General features: G+C 48.3%; 1 protein-coding gene across 1 annotated transcript in view; it reads right to left on the reverse strand.

Moving 5' to 3' along the window:
- Nucleotides 1-6411: 6411 nt before the first annotated feature.
- LOC147716764 (myosin-6) overlaps nucleotides 6412-26882 on the reverse strand; it is a 114210-nt gene continuing 93739 nt past the window's right edge. Inside the window, exons 36-38 of the mRNA XM_086923714.1 lie at nucleotides 24087-24182; nucleotides 7333-7467; nucleotides 6412-6562 (exon numbers count right to left, since the gene is read on the reverse strand). Of these exons, the coding sequence (XP_086779840.1) occupies nucleotides 6542-6562; nucleotides 7333-7467; nucleotides 24087-24182 (252 nt within the window). The 3' untranslated portion in view covers nucleotides 6412-6541. The remainder of the gene's footprint in view (nucleotides 6563-7332; nucleotides 7468-24086; nucleotides 24183-26882) is intronic.

Genomic DNA, 26882 nt, shown 5'->3' on the forward strand with positions numbered 1-26882 from the left:
ACCTAAGCAAGGGGTGAATACACAACCTTGCCCCAGCTGAATGAGCAGCCAGTTGTGTCAATGTGGATGGCCAGCCAGGGGTGGCATAATACATGCTGCAGCCCCTGGTAGGCCTTGGATGCACCTATGGCCTGGGTACCTATGGTACACTATACAGGGACTCACAAAGGTGACCCAATACCCAATTAGGTATGTACCTAAAGTACATGGTATGAATTTAGAGAGAGAACAGCTGGGCTGTGGGTCTGATTAGCAGGCCCACAGCCACACTAAAGTCGAGAAACCAGTATATCAGAGCAAAAAGTGGGGGTGACCATAGGAAGCAGACCCTACTCTCGTACAGTCCTGAGCAGGCATGTTTGGTGACTGACAGGTCAATAGGTCAATCCACCAGGGTCTGCATGTCCTAAAGGTTTTTAGGTCGAGCCTGGCGTACGCAGTGCGAAGCGCTGTCGCCAGCGAGGCTTATTGTTGTGGACTTGCCTCGGAAGTGGGACAGGAGATGGGCAGGAGCAGGGCTTTTGGCCATTTGCACAGCTGTAAATGCTTGTGAAGACGTGCTTGCATGTAATGTATGAGATGTGCACATGTACGCTGGTGCTTGGCACCACGTTAATTAGGCTCGAGGCGAGAGTTAACTTGAACGCGCAAACACACACGTAGCAGCCACCCCCAACCAGTGCACGTGTATTCAATCTCTAAAAAACAACCCCCAGCCAGTGCACGTGTATGCAATCACTAAAAACAAACACACGCACCAGCCCCCAAGGTACAATTAAGCCCCACTCACTGGGCTCTTTTGCCGCTGCTACAGGCTCCATCAGCCTCAGGACTCCCCTGGTCTCATCTCCTACGCTTCGCATGACCTGGCACATGCAGGGTTTCCCTCACTCATGGGTGCCCCGCACTTGCATCGGCGGCCTCAGCCGCCACTTCTGACCCTCCTTACTTCTGCAGCCACCGCGGGGCTCTCCCTCAGGCATGGGAGCCCGTGTCACCACTGCTCCTCTGGGCCAGCCACTCCGTGGGCACGGGCTTCCCGCAGAAGGCGGAAGTCCCGCCCCACGACAGGCGTGACGCTCCCCAACTTCCGGTTTTCGCATTGAATCGGGCCTGTGGTGGTGATACCTTCACTGCTCTTGTTTTTAATTAAAGTAGGTTTTAGATAAAGATTTAAAGAAGCCATATGTAGTAGAGGGGTGCAGGTGCCTACTCATGAAGACATTGAGTTTGTGGATGGGAGCGTTGGTGGTTACTCCTGATCATCAGAGGCGTATCTCCTTGCGGGGTGTCCAGGGTGGCGCACCCCTTTGTTGTTAGTTTCTAGGTAGGTCGCCTGCTCCAAAGACACTCTCTGTGTCCAGCCGTCTTCTGAGATCTGCAGCATTTAGGGTATTGGTGTTCATGGTGACCACACTCAGTGCAGGAGGCATGAGGTGTATTCTGACCTTTCTGCAGGCGCTGTCACTCCATGACGTGCTTAGGTGGGGTGTCTTCATCTACACTAAGCGAGCATTCGAGGCTGTTATTACTCCAGCTGTCTAAGGCAATGAAGGTTGATGGAAATGCGGCTGGTCTTTGATCCTGTGATCTCTACATCATTACATGATTTGTATAACTTCTTTCCACCCTACAATAACATTTGACTGATTAGCTACCCAGAAGAGACAAGTTGGGGAAAAAATCGAAGAACAAGGCTGAATACCTTTTGAAAAATTACAGGTTTTATCAGCATTTTTTCTTGGAAGGTAAATTTCCTCTTCGGAACCTCTGGATGTTTAGGTAATTGTGTTGTCAAATATAGCATTGGGACCTATTTTCACCAAACGTTTGTGGGGAGTTCTCCGTCTGACCCCTCTGAGTCCTGAAAGTTGGGCTTGGTTGAATGTCTCGAGGAAAGCTGAGGCTTCTGTTATACGCCCCCACTTTCAAAGTTCCTAGACCCCCTGCCTTGCTTATGGCTCGGTAATGACAAAGTCCTACTGCAGAGCAATAGCTGGAGATGTGAGAAGAACCAGAGAGGTTTACAAATGTTTAGTTGTTACACAGAGAAGCCGTCTTAAAATGTCTCTGCTGGGACAGAAGTGATGGAGCAAGAGGACAAACAAGCATTTGCAATGCAATAGGTCTCGCATTTACTAGAGTTTGAGCTATTGGCATTGTAAATGACAATGCCTTTTATTTACTTATTTATTTTTAAAACATAAATAAAAAGCATTGTTATTTACAATGCCAATAGCTTAAACTCTCACAAACGCGAGAACTATTGCATTGCAAATGCTTGGTTTTTTAGTTGTTAAGTCTTTGAATCATGCTTCCGATAGCAAAACACCATTTTACAATGCACATAACCTGTTTTAAGCGTGAGGAAAATGTTTCTGACCTCTGAAAGAGGTTTTGCAACACCTTCCAAGTTGTAAAGGAGACGGCATGAAAGAGGTATTCACATCCTTTTTGTGAATCGCAATGTAATGTAACAGTGGTTGGTGACCTCAGGTGTAGTTTCAAAGCACACTAACAATACCACAGAAAAAGAAGAAATCTTTCACTTCAGGCACCTTAATGTGTACTCTAGCATTTAACACCTATTTATTTTCCATTCAAGCAGCCTTTACATGTGCAGATTAATCAGTTACCCACGTTTACATTTCTTTGAAGCATCCCAGCAGCCTGGCACCCTGGCTGCCCCTCTCCCTGAATCACTGCACAGAGTTTATCCATTTGTATCTCTTCCTTGAGTGACTTTACAACTTGTACATTTGCAATTTTTCTGTTTGTGTCTCTTCCTTGTGTGACTTTACAACTTGTACATTTGCAATTTTTTCTGTTTGTATCTTTTATGTAACTCATGTAATCCTAAATCCCTATGTATCGCAACTGGTTCGTATGGAAAGCGCCCTGATACCTTCGGTAATGTGCGCGCTATATAAAATCGCAATAAATAAATAAGAAGAAGCCCTCCCTTCTGCTTCAGCTGAGCCATTTCAACTGCTGAACATTTGTCCTTTAGCGCCACGGACAAAATGACGGACATATGGCGTCCGGGGTAACTTCCTTCACGGACAACGGACATGACAGTAAATCCACGGACAGTCTGTGAAAATTGAGGACGGTTGGTCACCCTACTCTACATTCTGTTCGTGAAGAGCTGGAATGTGAAGGCCAGGAGGCCATAAGGACGCTGTGCCCTTGCTGTGTCGTATCCCTGGTGATGGCCCGATCAACAAACAACAACAAACAAGCTCTTGGCTTGGTAGTTAAGCTACGGTGCCTGTCTGGGGACACAATACGTCCTGCCAGCTACACCCTGGGGCCTCAATACATTTTGACTGTGTCAACTGGGGGCACGTTGTGTAGCAGTGCCAGAGCTTTCCAGGAGGAGTGGTGATGGAAATAAAATAAGTACAACTTTGCGAGAGGAGTGCAACTGCTAATCCTGGCGAGCTGCAGGGCTCTCACTCTGATGCTCACTGCTTTGACAGCAACATTTCAAGGGACTTGGTACTTGTCCTTATTTTTTATGCCACTTCATTTTGCTGCACCTACTTGGAATCACAATTCGTTTCTACCTGTGACCGTGAATATGCTGTGAAGTTCCTCCTAGTATCTTACACTACAAAACATTTTCGGGTGAGAGTTCGCTCATCAGGAACATTTATTGTTATTGCTGGATATAGTTCGGTGCCATCTGGAGATCGTTTTAAGGCCTTGTTAGATTATTTGTTTAGTGCTATTCTTGCTTACTATGCATACTATTATTATCATGCCATGAGTACTGTTTGTGATTTTCTGCCTATTTCTCTAAACTGTGCTTATTTTTCTGTCTTTTAATTATATTTATACTTAGGCAGTATATGGTGTGTGTTGCACCATATGCAAATGTTACATTTGTTACTTGTTGTGAGGGTTATGTTATTTACCCGTATATTACTTACTTTTACTTGAGCTGGGGCAGGTTTATTGCATCCCAATCAATTCTTAAAGTGCCTTACTTACATTTACGTTGCTGGTGATTGGCATTTGCATTTCGCCCAAACAGCACTTGCTTTTACTTTTACTGGGTTCCACCCAGAAATTACTTACTGTTATTGGTGATGAGGCACCTGCGTTGTGCCAAACCATACTATTCTTTTGCGTGTCTGGGGGCATAGTAAATTCACTGCTGTAGGACATTTGCGTTTCAGCCCAAACAGTTGTTGCATTTACATATTATGGGGCATATTTCATGCACCCAAATGTTGCTTTGTATTGGGGCTGGTTAGTTTCTACCCCAAAAAATACTTACAACTACTTTTAGTTGTTGGTGATGGAGTATTTACTTTACACTTGAACCTTTTCTTTGAGGCACATGTGTTGCACCAGCAGGGGCATACGTTTTGATTGTGCAGGTATATAGCATCCATTTATGCACATGTATGGCACTCTTGTGTTATATTGTGGTGATGGGGCATTTGTTTTGCACTCAAACCTTTTCATTGGGACATATGTGTTTCACCCACATATGTTTTGCACTTTATTATTGGGCAGGTGTATGGCACTCGGGGCACACGCATTGCACCCTTGTGAAAGGTGCATATGTTTTCCACTATATTATTGGGTAAGTGTATGGGCACATGTATTACACTCTTGTACTATACTTCAGAGTTGGAGACTCTAATATGAAGTGTTACTTTTGTTGCTCCTCCATATTTTACTGTCTGCAGAGAGTGTGGGTGTTTCTCCCGAGTGATGTATGTATGTGTTCTTCTTAACCTTGTATCATTATTTCTTCTCTGGTACTTTCACTTTTATGTATTGCTTGATTGAATATGTATTCCCTTGCTTTGTTCTAATTTTTATGGATGTTACGTATTACTATCTTATTTGGATTTATATTTTCTATTTTTTCCATAAAGAAAGGAGGTGTGTGCTATCTTCCTTTCTATACCATGCAGTATCCCCCCCATTGCTATGTCCCCTGCTGCTCAGCCACAGTGACTGTGATGTCATTAGAATACTGATGTGTGCCTGGTTGAGTGAATGTCTGTTGGAGTGTGTGGGCTGAGCAGCAACAATGCTGCTCTTAATGGGGCTTCCTTATTACCAACTTTTCCTGTAACCTTGATCCTGTTACACCTAAACTTCTGGCTACCCTGCATCCTCTGTACTACACCAGGTCATCAGGAGCATCATATTGCACCGAGCCAGAGTCCCCCAAGAACCCTCCGGATAAGGTCCATTTCTGACCATCCCTTCTTAGCACTGATGAACTACATAAATAGTTGATCATACACTTATGCCCCTTAGTCTGATCAATGTAGAAGCTCTCTTGGGATCAAGCCAATTACGCTTCTCCTCCTACCCGGTATAGGGGTGTGGTGGAGAGAAGAAAGTGGGAATTTGATGGAAAGGTGACATCACTTTCGAGATAAAGGACAACTAAGTCCGAAGGACCAGTTATTCTCGGAAAGAAGGTGGTGGTTGCACTGAGAGCACATGCAGTTCACTGACACGGCCCGCAGAGGTAATAGCAATGAGGAAAATGTCTTAAGAGTTAGTAACCTCTAAGAACAACTGTGCACAGGCTGAAAAGACATGCACATCAAGCATGTAAAGCCTCCATTAAGATCCCAGTGGTATGTATAACAAAAGGCGCAGTAGGAAACATAAATGTAAGACCTTAAGACCGTTCATACAAAAGATCACAACAGGTGACTCAAATAAAGATGGATGATCAAGAAAATGCAAAAAAGGCTGACAGTGTTCACATATAACGTTTTAATGGTGCCCACGGCATGAACTTGCTGGGAAAGACAGAACAAACAGCAGAAGACCAGAAAGGTTCACCTGAAGAACATCAATCCAACGGCTCTAGATCAAGCAACACTATTAGTTGTTTTCAGAATTATGGCATCAAAATCCTGGGCATGACCCTTTCTTTACACCAATAACCTGCCCACAAAACCCTCCTCTAGTATCCATAATGCTCCACCTGCCTCAAGATGGATTAACTTTTTCTGCGAACTTGAAGACAGAAGAAGCATTTGAAGACCCCCACCAGACCCTCCAGTGAGTGCCAGGACTACAGTCCTCAATCCTCAGCATCCTTCTCTACAGGAAGTGACATAATTGCGGTCTCTAGCATGATTCCCCGCCATCAGGAGTGACGCTGTGTGAAGACTACTGAAAGACTATTGCCCTGTTTGTCAGTCTGTTGCTGTACCTGAGGTGCTGCTTAAGGAGGGGAGGTGTGTACTGTTTCCTAGCCACTCACTGTTGCATCCTGGTTATACCTCAATAAGAACTTCGAGACCACCCTCAACGCAGTGCAGAAACAATTCGGTGATAGACTACCTTGGTTGTTACCCTCGCCCTGTAGCTGGACGTCCATCATTCTGAAGAGGTAAGAAAAGAAGGCCAGAACAGCTCACGCATTGTGCTACAGAGATTTTTATTTATCAACATATTTCTACAGGATATACAGGACGAGTCAGGCGAACAGAGAAGCCACCTCCACCGCCGAAGGACCCTCGTGGCTCTTGCTGCAGCGAGGAAGGGGGTGTCACTCTTCATCTTGGAGTTTCTAGAGCGGCAAGAGAGAGACATGGGAAACAATGAGTGTGACACAAAATTAGCTACAAAGAGTGGATCTGGAATACTATGCAGGGCATGTAAGGCTGTGGTATTGTAGGATAAAGGTGGTTCTGGGCTGGTACCTGGCAGCGGGAGGCAGAACATTTTCGGGGACATTTCCCTTTTATCCGCCAGTTTCTCGGACAGAGTATTTGTTAAGGACTGGGATAGTAGTGGGATGTTTGTTCTATAATGGTGCTCAGAGTGGGTTATTGGACACTTGCCACACACGAGTATGGATAATTCTGGGACACAGATTTTCACGCAGTCCAAGCCACATTCTGAAGTGATAAGCTGTAGATAAACAGAGAAAACTGGGTCTAATATGCAGGTGTTGGACAGAGGGGAGTCTAGAATAGAATATGACATTATAGAGTAGAGGGTAGACTCAGGAGTGAGATAATTAGTGTGCCCCTTTCCACAACGCTTCCCCCCACAAAATGTCCCATCATTTAATTAACATTTATTTCAGGGTGGGGCAAAGAGGATTCTGCCCAATGAGGTGCTGGAGCAGAGGAGGGCTGTGTAACAGCACAAAACAGTGTAGTACAGAGGGGATTCTGGGATATTCCACTACCAGAGTAGGAAAGGGAGATTATGGGAAAGGTCTGTGTGGGAGAGGACAGACCAATGTAGACTACAAAGGATTCTGGGATAGCAATGCTAATGGACGATACTGAAGTAAATAAATGGGCCTCTTGGTAGGGCCCTAGTACCCACCTTTCCTCCAATGTCCCGGCTCTTGGCGCGCAGCTTGTTGACCTGGGATTCAGCAATGTCGGCCCGCTCCTCAGCCTCGTCCAGCTCATGCTGCAGTTTGCGGAATTTGGCCAGGTTGACATTGGCTACTTCCTCCTGGGGAGAGAACATCAACATATGGAATGACGTGGACGGAAGAGATAAAGGACATTGCAGAGGTGCTGGACAGGTGAAATAGGGAGGCACAAGCGAGGGGAGTAGAGAGCTCTGGAGATGGCGGTGGATATGACATTCTGCTCAGCCGTTTGGAAGAGGTGGGGCTTGAGGGTTCGGCGCTGTCCTGAATGAGGAGTTTTCTATCGGGTCGTACACAGTGCGTTAGTATGGGCTCTTTTCAATCCGCATCTGTAGAGCTTACAAAGGGGGTGCCACAGGGCTCATGCTTGAGCCCTACACTCTTTAACATCTATGTGGCCCCCCTGGCCAGCCTTATGAGATCATGCGGATTCATCCCAGTATCATACGCTGATGACACTCAGCTCCTCTTCCCATTTAAGTCACTTAGCTCGGTGGTTAAACAGTCCTTTTCAGAAGGCATGAAGGCGGTCTCGCAATGGATGGCCTCAAATTTTCTATAATGCAATGTGGGAAAGACAGAGGTAAGGCTCTTTGGGAATGCCACATTGCTGTGGACGCCGGACTGGTGGCCCATAGATCTAGGCCCCGCCCCCAGCCCTAAGCAGGTGGTGAAAAACCTGGGTGTTCAGATAGACCAAGGTCTCTCTTTAAAAGAACACGTAAACCAAACAGCTGGGTCCTGTTTCCATGTAATAGGGCTACTCCGAAGAGTGTTTCCCCTTCTACCAGATACAACCAGGAAAACTCTTGTTCATGCTTTGGTGCTCAGCCGCCTGGATTATTGTAACGGACTATTGATTTCAGCAAATGATAGCTTACTTAGTAGGCTCCAGGTGGTACAAAATACTGCAGCAAGTCTAGTTTTAAATGCTCCACCTAGATCTCCATCACGCCCTTTGCTGGAAAAACTCCATTGGTTGCCGATCCGTCAACGGATCAAATTCAAGACCTGCTGTGTTGTCCATAAGGGCATACACGGCCTGGGCCCTGCGTATCTGGCGGATAAGTTTGTCCCTTACAACCCAGTACGTACCCTCTGTTCCAGTAATCAGTCTCTTCTTCAAATACCCGTCAGAAGGGCGCGACAGGGTGGAAAGGCACTTTCCTATCTTGGACCATGCCTCTGGAATAAACTTCCAGAGTCCCTCAGGCATTGTACGGACCATTTGGTTTTTAGGAAACTGTTAAAGACTGTTTTGTTCCAATTCTAGCACCTTCCCTAGATCTTTAGTTTTTTTTTCACTCTTGGTCTGTCTTTTGCAAGGTCGCAGAGATACTCCTTCGGGAGTCGATTCTAGCGCGGTACAAACCCATAAATAAATAAATATGCCGGGTGCGGGAGGAGCAAACTCACTGAACCAGTGATATGGAAAAGAAACACGGCCATGTGGAGAAGGGTCAAGGTAATCAGAAAAAGAGGGACGGGTAGGAGGAGTAATGTGATTGGGCACGAGGAAGCAAGGCAATCGCTCCCCTGGCAGTTTGTTAGGATAGAAAATAACAACAATACAAAGGGGTCAATGGGTTGCTCAATCAACTGGGCCCGGTGCCACTGCACCTGCCTCACCATTTATAGTAATGTGACTGACTGCCAGTGCAGTTGTGTGTGAGCCATGTTGGCGGAGGGACGGGGGCCTCCTGATGTCAGCATGCCCAGCCCTTCTAGCCACCTGTGATGTACATTTTCCTAGATGTTTGCGAGGGTCCATTAATAAAGGGGCGGGAATGGACATCTTTACACCATGATCTTTGGTGTAATTAGCAAGACTGTGCTGGCAGAGGACATGTGTGTCTTCGCCTGCGGGTACGGAGGCCGCAGGACAGCTCAGAGCCTGGCACATGTCTGGTAAATAAGGGGTGCACCTGCTGTAGCAGGTTAGTGGTCCTGCTGTCCGTGAACCACCCAGATGTGTATGCACCACATCCTCAGGCCAGGTATGGGCAGAGGCTTTAAATAAATGGGTGTGTGGTCTCACTCTGACACGTACACCTTGTGCGCCGGAGTAGTGTGTTCCGGAACCCAGGGAGTGGTGTCTGCCAGACATGGGACTCTGTTAGGGCAAGTCTTGCACACATCACCACACTCGCAATGAGGATGGGCCAAGCCTCGCACCGTCAAATACTGCAAACCAGCTGGCGGTATTCAATAACCTCGAAGACCTGACCCCACGGTCTCTCGTCTCCACAAGAGAAGCTGTGGTAGCCACGGAAACACCGAGGCCTTCATGAGGACAAGAGCAATTTACCTGCGGCTGGCGTCCCCCTCCCTACCGCCCAAGTGGAGGTGGAGCACCGTGGCTGCACCGCTCTATGCGCCTACAAGGGCAAACGCTTCTGTGAGTAACGGGCCGATGTGCTCCCCTCCCATCTCGCAAGGTCACATGTGCTCTTAAGCTGTTTCTCGGCCTTGGAGAGGCCCATGCAAGGCCCAGCCGATCCCAAGTGACCCACACGGCGGCTCAGTTATCCAACAGCGGGCTAATTGCACAAACAAGCAGTGGCACCTACAAGGAGCCAAGTAGAAAACAATATATATATTAATAAATTGATAAGGGGGAGATAGTCTACCAAACTGCTATCACAGAGGGAAGGCAAAGAATCCAGAAGGGACCAGAACATTCCCATGGGCGGTGATAACAAAAGCACGAAGGGCCCATTAACTGCACTTAAAACTCCAAGTTGCAGAACTAATGCCTGCAAACCCTCCATTTGGCCACAGGACCCATCTAGAATGGCAGATGACCCCGAGCTTCAGCAGCCACACCCCATGCAACATACCTCACCGTTTAGCGAACTGGAGGACCCAGCAACCACATCCCCATGATGGAAAATATGGATCTGGCTACGTGAGAACTACTTCATTGCCACAAGGGAGACAGATGGTGCTGTCAAGAAGTCACTACTTCTCCACCATGCTGGAGTAAAAATGTAGAACTATTCAAATACCTGCCAGACGCAGGGTTACACCCAGACTATGATGCAGCAGTAAAAGCACTCAATGCTCACTTTGATCCTTAGTTGAACCCGGACTTTGAAAGGTTCAAATTACACCAGGCCATTCAACGGGAAGGGGAATCTATTGAAACTTTCTACGTGAGACTACTCAAGCTGGCAAGCACCTGCACAGCAGACGACCAATTCAAAGAAATCCGGGCTCAACTTCTACAAGGATGGAGAATTAAAACCTTGCGAAGCCTAATCCTACACCAACCAAACATCAGCCTCAATGACGTTCTGATCCTAGTGCGGTCGCACAACCTGTGGCCGCGAAGAACACCCAATCTGCGAGTGCCCGGAACAAGGCCGCACCTGCTTCAATTGCGGAATCCATTACCATTTTGCATCAGTGTGCAGGAAGAACTCAAAAGCAAGGGCCCTAGAGACATCAGATCACTGTCAAAGATGGTGCACCAGCTATCTCTCAGAAACTTGGCATGTCAAAATGACATGAGAGCCCCAGCGAAACAAAGCCACCGACTAGTAGACTCCTCTCCAGAACAGGACGAGTAAGAAGAAGAAGAAATGTCCCTCATCTCATTCACGAGGGAATTAAAACGCTACAGAAGGCAACAACCCAGTGCATCGTTCAAGCAGTCGTGGCTGGTGTGGGTAAGCATGGTAGGGCTGCAGGACGGGGTCGGTGGGGGAGTCGACAGTCAACGGAATCCTTTTTTGTTTTTTTACCTGCTCCGTCGTCTGTCGACTTAAGCACCTCCCACCCTGCCCACTCCACCGTGCTTACTTGCGCGCCCACCGCTTCATCCAAGGAGTAGGTTTGGAGGTCAAAGCAATCATTGACACCGGAGCATCAGTTAACGTAATGGGGCTACAACAGTACAACCGATTGCGGCCCAAGCTGCAGCTAGGACCATCTCACACCAACATATTCGCGTATGGGAACCAGACACCCCTACCCCTCCGTATAGGGATGTCGGTGTCAGTACGATCAGAGGGCCACGAGGTAACGACGACATTTCACATCATTGACTGGCAGCCACACAGCAGAGGGTCTCGGCCTCGTGTCCTTTGCCAAGAGAGTGAGATCCCACCAAATTGATGATCTGCTAGATCTTTTTCCCAAACTGTTACACGGCCTCGGTTGCCTTAAGTATCCCCCGTGAGACTGCATATCGACTCCTCAGTTACAACAGTGGCACCCCAACACAGCTGCATCCCTTTCCACTTACGCTTGTTGGTGGAGAATGAGCTCAAGAGACTTGAAGAACACGGCATGATAGAGAAAGTTTTGGGACCCACCCCAGGCTCTCCATAATGGTGATTAAAGAAAAACCCAAGCAACCCGGGAAAATCCGCCTATGTATTGACATGCGACTCCCCAGCCATGCCATCAAAAGGAAGCAACACATCACCCCCACAATGGACGAGACTATAGCGGATATCAACGGTTTCCACTGGTTTTCAAAGTTGGACCTCAACGCCGGGTACCACCAGCTGCTACTGGCAGAAGAGAGCTGGTACATCACCACCTTCATCACACACCTGGGCCTACGCTGGTATAAGCACCTGAATTTCTGCAGCTCATCGGTCGCTGGAGTATTTCAGAAGGCAATCCGCAAGACTCTGTCCGGTTTACCCGGCGTCTTGAATATCAATGAAGATATACTGATCCGCTTGCCCAAGGTTGCCTCACACCACAAACACCTTAAGGCCACCCTCAAATGCCTCAAAGACCACGGTGTGACACCGCATGGGGTGACGCTTCTTTCAGCCGTCCATTGAGTTCTTTGGATACGTCTTTAACCAAGAAGGGATACAAGTCGACCCCTGCAAATCTCAAACAATTAAGCGTACACCAGCACCCACCTCCGTCCTGGAAATAAGGTGTTTCCTAGGAATGGCCACCTATTGTGCGAGGTTTATTCTTGATCTGGTGACCCTTGCTGAACCCCTGAGGCCCCTCACGAAGACAGATGCGAAGTTAACATGGGGCCATTGAGAAGAAGCGGTTTTCCAGGATATCAGAGATGCCCTTCTTGACAACACCACACATGTATATTTTGACCTTGAGAAATGTAACTTACTGTTGGTTGATGCCTGTCCTGTTGGACTGGGAGCCATATTTCACAGGAACCAGACCGATGGGCTGCGCTAGCATTCCATAGAAAAGGGTTAATGTCGACAGAGAATCACTACGCCCAAATCAAGCGAGAGGCCCTAGCAATCAAGTGGATCTGTGGGCACTTCCACCAGTATTTAAGTGGCCAGCCATTCAAAGTCTTAACGGACAATCGGCCTTTAACCCCACTGTTCCGAGGGTCAGCTCCTCACCCACTGTGCGAATTGAGAAGTGGGCCATCCAACTACAACACTACAGGATGGAGGTGGTCTACTGTCCCGGGTCGAAGAGCCCCGCAGACTTTCTTTCTCGCCATCCTGTGGCTTCCAACACCCAAGAAGGCCACGGCGAAGTGGAAGACTATGTCAGCCTGGTTTTTGATGCTGCCTGCCCTCTGGTGTTACCGCTAGGGGACATCAAGGAAGCTGCTGAAACAGATCCCATCATCACTCGAGTATGAACAGCCGTTCTAAGTGACATGTGGCGAGACTTCCTTTGGGACAACAATGACTGGCCAAGCGAAGAGAAAGAGAGTCTGTTGAAGATGTGAAGAGTGTGAGTTCAGCACCACCTAAGACAGAATCCTCCTGTGCAGATCTCGCATCGTGATGCTGAAGGCATTGAGATACCAGGTCACGATGCTAGTGCATTAAGGACACCAGGGCACCACAAAAATGGAGGCACAAATTGATGAGAAAGTATGGTTCCTCAGGCCTGGAGAAGTGGCCTTTTTCAAAAAATCCCCTAATGCCAGCTAACAGGCGTATCGGAGAGGCCAGCACAGGTGATTGTAGACGAGCCATGCACAAATCTGTGGTGCAAGCTAAGTATGAATTTCGGGAGATTCCCATATGGGCATGTGTTAGACTTGGCCCTTTTTGCAGGGTCCTCCCAGAACTTTTTGCCTTCCTCCTAGTATTTGTTCCTGACCTGGTGTTGTTGGTTTTAGGACTCTGGGCACTTTATCACAGCTGTCCAGTGTTAAAGTGCATGTGCTCTCTATGGTAAACTTGGTAAGATCGGTCTACCTTTCTTTGGCATGTTTAATTTACCTATCAGTCCCCTGTAAAGTGGTATCTCATATACCCGGGGCCAGTAAATTAAATGCTACTGGTGGACTTGCAGGCCTGCTTGCGCTACCCACCAAAGTAGCCTTTCAAACCTGCCTCAGGCCTCTGCCATTGCACGTCCTGCGCGTGCAGTTTACTGCTGCTGTGACTTGGCACATAAAGTGGTTGCCACGTCTGTGACTCCCCTTTTACTACATAGCAGTCACCCCTAAGGTAGGCCCTAGCTAGCCCTATTGGCAGGGTGCGGTGTAGGTAAAATGTAGGACATGTGTCTTAACTGTGTGGCATGGCCTGGTAGTGACAAACAGCCTATTTAGTTTCTCACTACTGTGAGGCTGCCCTCTCATAGAGTTGCATTGGGAATTCCCTGGTATGTGTTTCAGTGGTAATTCCTGATATGAATGGGGTGGCGTGATCAAGTTTGGTATGTTTGAAATATTGGTACTAAATGCTGTGTAATGATTTATTATCACTATTTTAGAAATGCCACTTTTAGCATTGGGCATTTCTGTGTGCAATGTCTCTTCGTGCCTGCCTATAGTGTATTGCATGTCTGACTCTAGATAACAGGGGCTGGGAAGGTGCAGTAGCTGCAGAGGGGCTGGGTGAGTCAGTGCTGGGCTGAATAGGCCTGATCTGCATTCAGAGTAGTGGGGGGAGTAGCACCTGAACCTGAATAGGACTGTGCCTGCCTTACACAATGCTGGCTCCTCCCCCCTCGGATGTGTCTGGGGCCAGAGCCTACAATAACAATGAAGGTGTTGTACAAGTGAAAAGATGTATGTAAGTACCCCCCAGAACTGGTTTGGACTGGGCATAGAGCCATGTGCCAGGGGGAAGAACAAAGACACATACGATATAAGTATTGGGGCTGTGAACCCATGAAAGGTGTGCTGGGCTGGAGCTTGCGTGGAACTTGAGCCAGAAGGACTGGCATTCTGGCAGAAGGAACCGTCACTTGGACTGGCCTAGTATGCTGATCTGGAGCCTGCTGGGCTCCTAGGAGGACTGCAGCTTTGCTAAAGGTCCCTGATTTGCTGGGCTGCTTGCCCCCTACGCCCTGGGAGCATTCCAAAGTCAGTGGTGAAGCGCTGCTTAATTCAGGGCTGGTCAAGTTAGCCCTTGGAAGAGCCTCGCTGTAGTTATTGGAGCCAGAGGTGAGGGCTCATTCCGCCATGAGTTGCTTTTGGAGCGCTTCAGCTACTCCCTGTTGATGAATGTGGTTCGGGCGGTGCGAGCATTGTGGTTTTGCCTGCCATCCCACGTATATATGTTATGTTATGTTATTGTCCGTTTGTATGGCGCATGACTCACCCAGGGGCATCTCAGCACTGCTAAGATGAAGGAGACCGGAGAGAGAGAGGAGTATCAAAGGTCGAAAGGTTAGAATAGGAAGGCTTTGAGCTGTTTCCTGAAGATCAGATAGGAGGGACATTAGCGTAGGGGCTCTGGTATTGAGTTCCAGTATTTAGGAGCAATATAAGAGAAAGCTCTGCCCCCCGACTGAATGCGTCGAATACGAGGGATCTTTAACAAAGCCATAGCATTTGATCTCAAATTGCGGCAGGAGGACTGCATACAGAGTTTCTTTTGTAAATAGACGGGACCTGTACCATTGATGGCTTTGAAAGTGAAACAGCAGATCTTAAAGAATGATCTCTTTTTCACTGCAAGACAGTGAAGTTCTCTGAGCAGTGGGAGCGATGGAGATCCTGGAGGATGGTTTAAAACCATCCTTGCCGCAGTATTTTGGATGACTTGAAGTTTCGCTATCAGAGTTTCACCCACTTCTGCCAATAGGGCGTTCCCGTAGTCCAAGCGACTCACCACCATCGTCTGGACCACTGTTCTGCGATGTTTCATTGGCAGATATGGGATCATTCGGCGAAGGAGGCGAAGGCTGTAGTAGCAAGAGCCAATGATGTTTTTAACATTATCCTTCATGGTTAATTTGCAGTGGCGGCTGGTGACATTTGAAAGTGGTAGGGCGTAATCTTTCTGTGGGAGTGCACAGCAGCGAGTGAGCGCAGAGAGGGAGCCCGATCATCTTAAGGGGGCAGGGGTCACTCTGAACTTCAAAGAGTGTTAGTGTTTGGAGTGGGAATGCGACCCGTAGGTAATTCAGAACTGCTTTTGATGAAGGCACACATTTGCTTTGTGCGACTGTCCTTTAATTGTGCCAATTGCCTCTGACGGTCAGAGGAGGCAATTAGAACAATTGAAGGACGGTCTCACAAACCAAATGGGTGCCTTCATTAAAAGCAGTTAGTTCTGATAGTTATCGGCCCCACTTGGAAAATGATACGAAGCAGAAAAAATAGTGTGGGGGTTTATATTCGCCATGCACAAGTCTCCGGTTTGCGCTGAATAGTGATAGAACTTCCAGGGTAATGCACAAAAGTAAACATTCTTTATGGCCTTTGCTGCGAAGGAACGGTGAATGTCTCAGGCTTTTTCTGCTGGTGCAGCAGTTCAGGGAATGACAGAATGAAGGAGTGAATAAAAGAGGAATTGGGTACAACACTGAAAACTGAATGTCTGGCAGAATGAGGGCAACATTGCGGGTGTATGCGTTTCCTCAGAAGGCAACATATAATTTTTACTTAAGTCCTTTCTTCCTGCGCTGGTGAGAAAAGAGGCCGTTAATGGTGAGAAAAGAGGCTGTTAATGGTGCGGGGCACAAATGTTATCTCCTTACAAGTTTGTGAACCCCCATTTTCATGGCGCTGTTATTGTGCTTAGGAAGGAGTGCAGGGGAAGACATCTGGAAAAATGTTACATCCTTTGAAATTTGAACTTCAGTGCTGCAGGGTATTCATTTATGTTTTTGTTGTGGACTTTTATATACCGCGAAATAGACCCAAAGGTATCAGAGCGCTTTACATGTGCACCAGTTTCGTTACAGATGGACACATTAATTTTTGTTGGGCACGAGGAGATAAAGTGATTTTTCCAGAATCACAGGATGTTGAGCGTTCCTGCGGAGACTCGAACGGTTCCCCACCTCCAATGTCGACTGCCCTAGTGGTAAGGCCTCATTCTCTCCCCAACATTTTAACAGTTAAAAAGTGTTTATTACAAATAGTACCCGTCTATTACAACACGTGACACTGCTGGGATAAAACCAAGGTACAGAGTATGATTTTATATATCCACAGCCCTCTGAGAGGCTCCAATGGGGGAGATAGGCCACATGTGGCATTATGGCCCCCGCTCATTATGCCCCGTGGAGCCCCGGCTCTCTGCCGTAACTGTTCCACTTTCCCCCCTCTTGAGCCTGTCACTGCCAAATAAAGCAGGCGTCGAGGCTCAGAGGAGATCGCCTGAAAGGCCATTCTGTTCCCTTGGCTAACGAGAGTTTCATGAGTTTTTCAGACAGTGTGATCTCTGATGTCTCTCCAGCGAGCCCCCGGCTTCGGTTTAGGGCATTTGATTGTTTGGCTTCCATACTGCGGGGTTTAAGCCCTGGGCTGCGTCCGGCATGTTTAGGCAGCCGAGGAAGGGTGTCTGTGGAGCGGCTCATAGCGCCGTCAAGGGTTGTCACAAGAGAAAACTGGAGAGATATAGGCACCAATTTCAATAACAGCAGATTAAACTGCTTTTAGAGTTTGGAGCATGCACGCATCAGACATATAATGCAAACATCTCGCTGCAGGAGTCATTTACAACAATGTGCCGCCAAAACAGTTGAATGAAAACACGTCTAACGTACATTATGCAAGTATTTAGACTAACACAATCATTACATTGTCAACAGTTATACACTTTTCGTACATTTTAACTGACGTATGCTTCTCGCAAATGAAGACGGGATCGTTAGATTTTCTTATGAGTATAGGCATCCGCCCCCACACCTGTTCAATCTCCTGCTTCAGCAGCAACAGTAACTAGGCGCCAAACCATCACAACGGCCCCGCTAATAACAGACTCTGACTCAGAATAATAAAATAAAACCATCACTACGGCCCCGTTAATAACAGACTCTGACTCAGAATAATAAAATAAATGTAAAAAAACTTACCTTGGAATGGCTTCCCGCTCTGACTCCCGACTCAAGTCCTGTCCCGAGACTGCAGACTCCCGCGTCCTGGATTTTGAATGCCTCGTCAGAGTCGTCACTGAAGGCTGCAGGCAGCCTCCCTCCCCTCCATGGCAGCCGGCGCTGATTGGTTCGGCCGGCTGCCCTAACCACGTCATTTCTCCTAGTCTGCATCCTGCAGAACGGAGAGTGGGAGGAGGCTTGGGGGAGCGGCTTGCCCACTGTTGCTAATACTGTCTGTTTGGACAGCCTCTCAGGATGTCCAAACAGTCAGTATTAATAACAGTGGGCAAGCCACTCCCCCAAGCCACTCCCCCCTGCCCTGAGGCTCGAGTAAACAGGAAGTTTTGCTGACTGCTTTCTCGCCGTGCGAGAAGGGCAGGCAGAAACAAATGGTAGTTATAAATAAATAACTACCATTTGTTTCTGCCTTCTTCTCGCACGGCGAGAAAGCAGGGGGGCGGCGCCCAAACGCCCCCATGGTAAAACCGCCACTGTTAATTTGCCATCCAATTGAATTCCCAAACTCCTCAGTGAAGGTGAGGGTTTAGGAGCCGTCCCCAGCTGGGCAGGCCACCAATCGGCCATGTTGAGATTATTTGTTCTTCCAAAAACATAAACTCAGTTTTTCCTGGGTTAAGCTGGAGAAAACTTTGTCATCCATCTTGAGATGGCCATCATACCAGCCGAAAAATGCACTCTCTCCTCATTCCGATTTGAACCCATAGGGAAGATCAGCAGGGTGTCGTCAGCATATGATATAATCTCAAACCCAAAGGGTCGGACAATTTTGGCCAAAGGAGCCATATACACGTTAAAGAGAGGAGGGCTCAGACAGGAGCCCTGTGGAACTCCCTTATCTAACGGGAACTATAAGGGCCCAACATGACCGTTTGCCCTCTATCTGTCAAAAAGCTTTTGTGTGTGGAGCGTTGGGGATTCAAAAAGGGCTTTGGCCAGCAACCTGACTGAAGCTGGGAACAGGAGCCGTGGCTCGCTGCAACCCAGCAGGAAGCCCCCGCCGCAGCCGGAAGCCACGTAGGACAGTCGGGCCGCGTGGCTGAGCCAGGTTGTGGGCAGGGCCAGCGGGACAGTGTATCAGGAGGGCAGCTGCAAGAGAACAGAGTGGTCGCTCCATGCTTACTGGGCGGGAGAGGGCCAAAGTGAGAACTTCTTGTGGCTGGCCAACCACTCAGCCCTCGCTGAGGTGAGTCGGGGTGCCACTGCGACTGCATCACCTGGCCGCCACTGCGGTTCTAGTCTCTCTGGTGTAGGTTCATTGCCCATTTTGAGCCGGTGCAGCGGAAGGCAAGCAAGGTGCTAGCTTCACCCCCCCAGTTAATGTCCGAGATCAGGGAAGGTCTCCCATTGGTGAACCTGCTGTGGCCCACAGTTGTCCCCACCGATAGGGTACAGCCGAAATTGTGTCGGCCGCCACACCGCATGCCTGTGGGGCTGCCAGAGGCCATTTGCCAGGTGGAGAGGGACGGAGTGAGGTCTCTCCCCCTTTGCCTTCGGGGGCATTACTTTATTTTCAAGTGCGGGGTACAAGGAGCGCAGAAGCGCAGCCCTAAGCGGATGCTGTGCCTCACTCGCCCTGACTAAGACTACCATAGGAGTCGTCTTGCCTTACAGTAACAGGGTACCATCCATTATGTCAGGAATTGGCCTGTAAGTGTAGAGATGGTGTTATGCCTATGGAGGGCATGATATGATTATAACATGTGCACACTAATAATGTTTGCTATGTGCCCTGCTGATGGTGTCTATACATAATGTTTTTTTTACTCTGTCGTGATAATGTGTGCACCCTATGTGCCATTATGTTCATGCCTAAGAGGGGCCCGATTTGTTATGGAATGTGCACTGCTGCAGATGTTTAGGCATGAGCTGTTGTGCTAAGCGCAGTCCTAGCCAGTAGTTACTGATTATCCTTACTGTAATGTGTTTTTAAAGTGGCTCGATTGGCCAATGTGATTTGTGTAATATGTAATGTTATGGCAGGGGCCCAATTGGCCCTCTGGTGTATATAATCCCTGTAAAATCATACCAAGTGTCAGGTGTATATTTGATTACATTCTAATGTGTTTTATGGATAATACAAAGGTTATTTTTTTTATATAACCTTGTGTGGAGTTTCTTTTGTGGTGTGCCTAGTTTTTCGCTGATGCCTGAGTGTGTTTTGCAAACGCTTTACATATTGCCTCTGGGATAAGCCTGACTGCTCTGCCAAGCTACCAAGGGGGTGAGCAGGGGTTATCCTCGGTGTGTAACTCCCTTTCCCTGGCTAGAATGGTGGTTTCAGCCTGGCTTAGGCGCATGTCCTTTTCAACCAGAAATCCCATTTCTAACAGAAGGCCACCCTGGTCCAGTGGTGTACGCCTATGCAAAATGTCCTGTTGTGGAGGTAATCGACTCTCCAGCTTTCGTACATATCGCTCTGTCTTCGAGAAGATATTTGCCATATTTGGCCTACCCACGGAGATCAAGAGTGATAACGGACCGCCATTCCATGTTGCGGAATTTGACGAATACCTCTACCAACTTGGAATACATCACCATTGCATCACGCCCCAATGGCCACAAGCTAACAGAGAAGTGGAAAGGTTCATGTGTATATTGAAAAAATCACTTTGCATAACAATACCTTAGCAAACGCACCCTGAACGCCATCTACAATAATTTCTGAGGGGATATCAGAGTACTCCTCACTGCACAACCCAACAAGCTGGATCTCGTCAAGACACCATTCCCATGTGTCCTGAATGGACGCCACCACCTCATGACATTCCAGGAACTCAAACACGTCACAAGCAATGCAAAGCCCCTGCCAACCAGAACAGAAAGGCAAACGTACGCTCTCTTTTACCAGACCGAAAGCCTGGGTTGAAGTTTAGGGCGCCATTTGAGCCAGGAGTTTGGACCTTTGTCAGGAGCGATGGGACCATGGTGATGGCCAGAAAGGGACAAGAAGTAGTATCAGGAAATATCTCATGGTTCAAAAGGATTGAAACCTCACCCCCAACAATCTCCTGAACACCACCATTGAGAAAACGCTGAGTGGCCTGAATATAGAGAAGACGACACAGTAGGAAGTGGCCCGAGGATCAGGGCCCAGTGGGTCACCAAGAGTGCCTGCACAAGGACATGCAAATTGGTTCTTTGGCCTGTAATCCGTCTGCTCGTAGTCAATCCCTTCCATGTAACTTTCGACCCAATCCTCAACCCAGCCTGCGGCTCAAGGACTTTGAATGCCTAGTAAAATGAACTTTGTTTTTCAAGACAAAGTTGGGGAGGGATGTAGCAGGTAAGCGGTCCTGCTATCCGTGTACCACCCTGATGTGTATGCACCACATCCTCTGGCCAGGCGTGTGTTCTGGGGAGCCAGAGAGTGGGGCTTGCCAGACATGGGACTTTGCTAGGACAAGCCCTGCACACTTCACCACACCTGCCACCCCTCCGGGCCTTCCCCCCAATACACACTTTGTACAGGAGCTAATGGATGTGTGTTTTCAAACTGTGATCGCTCTGAGCATTTTGCCCATGCTCGCATTTTGCCCTTGCTCGCATTTAGCCCGGTGTCCTCATATAGCATATAGGTCAGATCACTCAATCAATAAACGCCAGAGTAGAAAAAACTTGAAAAATAACTGTGCAGAAGAAACAGTAAGACTCTCCAAGGCACTATTAACATATATTTACTGTATAACTGATTGCACGCACCTCTGCATGTGCATCCCTTACGCATCAGTAGGGACCCGACGCATCACCGTTCTGGCGTAAAAGGAACCAACGCATCACCTTCTCTGCAACACTTTTGGTGTATAGCGTTACGCATCCAAAGGTACATTGAACTTAAAGTGTTGCATTTACCACCTAAAGAGAACTAAGCTAATGCTACCATTTTTAAAGTACAGTATTGTGGATTTTTGTCGTTTGTGGTCTTGTGTTAAGTCTATATAAATATACCTATTTTTATACTACAACTTGTGTGGTGTCCATCTGTAGTGTTGTCACTGGGTTACTGTATGTATTCACAAATGCTTTACACACTACCTCTGAGATAAGCCTGTCTGCTTGAGCCAAGCTACCAAGAGGGTGGCAGGGGTTATTTTAGGAGTGTACCCCCTTACCCTGACTAGACGCAAGAGTCCCTATTTGGTTAAAGGTACCTACCTCTGCTAACTAGAGACCCCCAAATCTAACAGGGACCCTCCCAGATTTTGTCAATAACAGCGATCCTTCAAAAGCCTGTCCGGCATTCCGCTTTTTGATATTTTGGGCCGTAGTGCACTTGGCCGTGTTCAAATGAAACGCCCAGGAAAGTTTGTGTCAGATCTGATCCCTGGTTCTACTTGTTTAGCACTCCATAACGCCTCAGGTAAATGGAGTGAGTGTGAGCGGTGTGCTACTTATACATCACTGTCGTAGCATGTTATCGTTGTTGATTGAAAGCTATAACTGGACTTTGGGCTCAATCCCCAATACATACTTTTGCAAATACGTTCTCTGTGTTGCTCATCTCATCTCATAAACAGGAGTCACTTGAAATCTTCATCAAGCAAAGTAGTCCTTGTTCTCCAGGACAGCGATGACAGACCTTCACCCTCTCCACCTCTGTCTGTAGGCTCTAGAATCTGACATCCCATGGCAGTTGCAGGACCCCATACTTCTGTTTCTGCTCCTCTTAGGATCTCACTCTCTGCTCTATTGTAGCTCAGGATCAGGGCTAATGATGGAGTGTATGGCAGCTTCTGCCCACCTAAGCAATGAATAGCAAACACATGGCAATGCTTACACGAGCTCCCTGCGGGATACCACTCATGCTCGCTCCTGCGCTTTGGAGGACACCGGCTGGCTCTTCTCTTGCATTGCGCATCACTCCGTCCCTTCTGCTCATGTACCCGCGTCACTCGGGCACGATGTAGTGAGTATCATTTATCATGCTACAAAAAGCCTTCCATTGGTCTCTGGAAGATATCGAACTCTGGTCCGATGTCACTCCCCTCTCGGAGTCACTAGGGCCAGCTCGGCTCTGTGACTCTTTGCAGGCGGTGAATGCTCGGAGAGTTTTCTGACCTGATGCGGCCTCTTGAGTTTGGGAGTGTCTTGTCCTGGTGTTGTTTGGATGCCTTCTCACAGCGACGTGCTCACAGCACCGAACGGATTCACAGGACTTGACCTTATCGACCATGCCTTTTGCTAGATTCAGTGTGTAATCCTGGAATGAAGAGACCTTTCCTGGCTGATCGGTTTTAGGCACTGAGTATATACCACCATTTAATTCTGAGCTGACTTAAGGCCTCCTCCTTGCCTCCAGGTCTCTCTATTATGACATTGAAACCGCAGCCATTTACACGTAAGAGAAAGAGACAGTTACTCATGAGTTTGAGGCGATTTAAAAACTACTTTGTCTTATAGCTTAGGGTGCAAGTAGAAATTCCGCACTCCCTATGCCTACTGTATCCTTAAAATATGACACTACTAAATCAGCTATACAAACATATCTAGTTTCAAGTGGAGCCAAATGTGCTAAAAAACTTAGAGCCTGAGGTAAGAAACTGTGCTGTGTGTTAGCGCAAGTTTTCTAACCGCGTTTTAAACTGACCTTATGACTTAAAAAACAAGAGGGATAGAACGGGGGCGACATTAGGGTTTAATAAAACACGGACCGAGGATATAGTCTGTGATCTGCATCCGGGACATTTTGCATTTTACCTCAAAAAGGGAAAATCTGCATCAAAAAAGCCTTTGTGGAGGAAGGTGCTTACTGACTCTGAGACTCATATGTCAGCTAGGCTGCTAGCTAAGGATTTCCTGCGGCAAAAACCCAACATGAGGCAATGGGACTGCATTTGTGGTGGATGCGGCACATTTGCTTGTTTTCAGCGGATGTCCCACATGACGAGTCGCCTGGGAAGTACTGAGGTGCACCGTATTGGGCGTGCAAACACTGGGCCTGGTTTTATAAAGAGTGGAAACTTGCTCAGTAACCAGAAAGGTTTTCATGAACAGTTGCCACTGGCTCAAAGCAAGTGAAAAATGTCCATGCAAAGGTCCCAAAATTGGGAAAAACCTCTGGTGTTTGACCTGGTAATTCAGAGTTTCACGTTATTCTGCAGCCCAGGGCCAGATCTTGGTGTAGAAACGTAGTTTAGGAATCGTTAATTCCAGCCCAGCTCTTAAAGGAGATCCTTGTCTAGTGTCTGTGCTGAAAGAAACATCAGATCTAGCATTGGAGGCAGGAAAAACAGAGAAAGTGAGGGTGGAATAGCTTTGTAAAACACATGTGAGATAAGACTGAAAAATTGTTCAGAGAGTGCAGAAAGAGGAAGGAAATAGGACAAAAGGAGAGGTAGGTTTGCCACCATCTGCATGCCCCTTTTAATCAGATATGAAAAATGCGTCACTTACCACCTTCTCTGCCTACCCTTGTGGAACAGTCACTTACCGCCTCCTCTGCTTGTCTCTTGTAGGCCTTCACTTTAAGCTGCAGTTTGTCCACAAGGTCCTGCAGGCGGGTCAGGTTCTTGCGATCTTCCTCTGTCTGAGAAGAACAGGAAAGGCGGGCTGTCACTGTTGTGGCGGGAACATTCAAGAAGCACATGTTCTTGTCCACATTTCATCCCACCCATATCTGGTCATTCCACACCCTTGTATTTGAGCTGGAGGAGCAGAGAAGTCCAGGCAGTAGATATGTGCTGCCTTGTTAGAACTGTCGGACAAGCAGATGAGTGGCTGGCTTGGTTCCTATAAGCCATACTTGTGGACTCCCTGACTTCAGCTTCTGCTATGAGTGTGTTCTTATTTAAAGGCTTGGAATAATTCCCTGTATGTCAGGCTTCCTCTGAGGCCTTGCTCCATAGCATCCGCTGCGGTGGACCCACACCCAGCAACTACAAGGAAGCATCAGCTAAGCCCAGGAAGCCACTTTCGAATAGAGTTGAACAAAGCTGAGCCCTCTTATATCTCTCCGTCCTCTAGGACCAAGCCCTGCTTAACTCCATTCTTCATCCAATGCTTAAAATCCAAGTACACTCCAGAAGAAGAGGTGCAGTGGCACCATGGAGGAGCAGTCAACTTCCTGCCAACACCGCTGACTCCACAACCAGGAACGTAGGCCCAGCAAGGGTGCCCCAGTCACACCTATGGGGCCATCTTTGAGTGTGGTCAGACAAAACCAGATTGCCTCTGGCTGCAAGCCTTTTGGGTCGTGGATGATCCCACCCCCTCAAACGAATCCCATCCTAAGCAGTATGAGCAGCCATTTCATGGCGCAGTCATCTCCCCAGCTAACAATGGGGGTCCACTGCTTAACACACTGGCACCACCAGTCTGTCCCTACCTGGCCTGGGGAGTCATCTTTGAACAAGGTCAGACAGTGTTGAATGCCCTTCATGGCACCATCTTTCCTTGGGCTCAGGGGATTGTGTCTTCCCCTTAGGTCCTGTAAGGCTTCTCTCTTGCTGCTCAACTGAGGCCAGCAAAGGCCACCAGCCCAGCAGAGGTGCTAAGAAGAGCAGAGTGGATTACTTGCTCCTCTGCTAAAACCTACAACCAGACAGCACACACGGGTTCCCCAGCTTTGCTATAGGGTCATCTTTGGACGGGGTCAACTGGCTTGAATCGGCTTATGCTGCCTTCCTCCTCTGGTCCGCTGATCAAAGGGCTTCCCAATCCTTCCCTCGAGAAAGGGCGTTGAAAGGCCACAGGAGGTGAACAGCGGTACGGTGTGGTGCACCAGGCATGTCAGTGGTTGGCCACCTTGGCCCGTGCCCTTCCTGTGGTTCTCCGCTCTAAGGTGTCACAGTCAGTTCCTCCTCTGTTCCTGAGCCCCGTGCCATTGACTAAACAAAGGACACCGTCAGTCTGAGGACACTGCAGCTGATTCATCTCTTAGGGATAGTGCCCCAGGCCAGTGACTGTAAAACCAGTTGAGCTGTGCTCCAGTCTATTGCGTGATGTGTACCCGGTTGAATTGATACCAACAAAGTGCGTGATCAGAACAGAACTCTGCTGCATGCCATCCAGTGAAGTGTGCCCGGCTGAACTGTGACCCCATATACCATTTGAACCCTCAGCTCCCCACTGCCTGGAAACTGCCTAACTGCACCCTTTGCATGGCGTCACTTCTCAGCAAATTCCGCCCCCACCGTCATCATCGGCCTGCCCTCCACTATCCACCTCCTCCCTTGTCCTCACTGACCTTAGTCCTAACATAAAGACATGCAAATCGGAGCACTTTGTGGTCTCGTCGGGTGCATGAAGCGCTACATAAATAGGGCACTTCAATACAAAACAATAAAGTTATTTTCTCTGCCCAAGTGCCGCAGACCCCTCTGTCTCCAAAGCCTGCTCTAACCCAGAGGTCTTCGAAGTGCCGGCTGTGGCTCCTGGGGACTGAGGCGATGGTCTGTTCGGCGCTCTACAATACAATTCTGATAGGTCCTCCCAGCTAGGCACAAGCTTGCTTTGTTTTTAAAAGCCTTTGATCAGATCTCGCTTCCACATGGTCCCTTTTTTGGGTGGTTTCGGGATCAGAGAAAGGGGCATATGACACCCAACCCCGCTCAGACACCTACAAACCTAGCACCCGGCAGGCGGCCTCCGCCACATACCCGAATGTCACAAAGTGGCGTAGGTGCAAGCTTCTCGACCCTCCTCTCCCAATTTATCTCGAAGATAGGTGTCTCACAGGCAATAGGCCCTCTTCCCAGTCCTGGCCCTTTCAAACTCCCAGGGCAGGAGGTCCTCTATAACAGGCCTCTGCCACCAACCCTTCCATATTAGACTCGGGGGTAGGATGTCCCAGGAAGGCCCCTCCCAGACAGTAGGGGTCAGGGCGATGGCCTGTAAAGTTGCAAGATTTCTCTAAACCCCATCCTAGGCTCACACTGCCTGAGCCACCACTTGAGTAGGGGCGGGGAAACTGTGTGCATGCCACCTCCCCCACTGCTGTATCATGAATGGGAACAACAGACCGCTGGGGATGCCACCAGCCACCTCATGCCCAGGGGAAGGCAACCTCTTGGCACACACTCTGACCCCTGGCCAACCCATGAACAGCCACCACATGCCTGGATGCAGGTAGACACTAGGCATGTGGAGTGACCCTCCAAGACCATGGGCATCATGCCTCTGGGCATGCCGCCCTGCTCCCCAAACCTTACGACAAGGGGCAGTTGGTGTCCTGGCATGCTGCCTTCTGCCCGGACATCACCCTACTAACCTGCGACCCAAACAAACA

This window comes from Lissotriton vulgaris, chromosome 5, assembly GCF_964263255.1.
Source record: "Lissotriton vulgaris chromosome 5, aLisVul1.2, whole genome shotgun sequence".
Classification (NCBI taxonomy): domain Eukaryota; kingdom Metazoa; phylum Chordata; class Amphibia; order Caudata; family Salamandridae; genus Lissotriton; species Lissotriton vulgaris.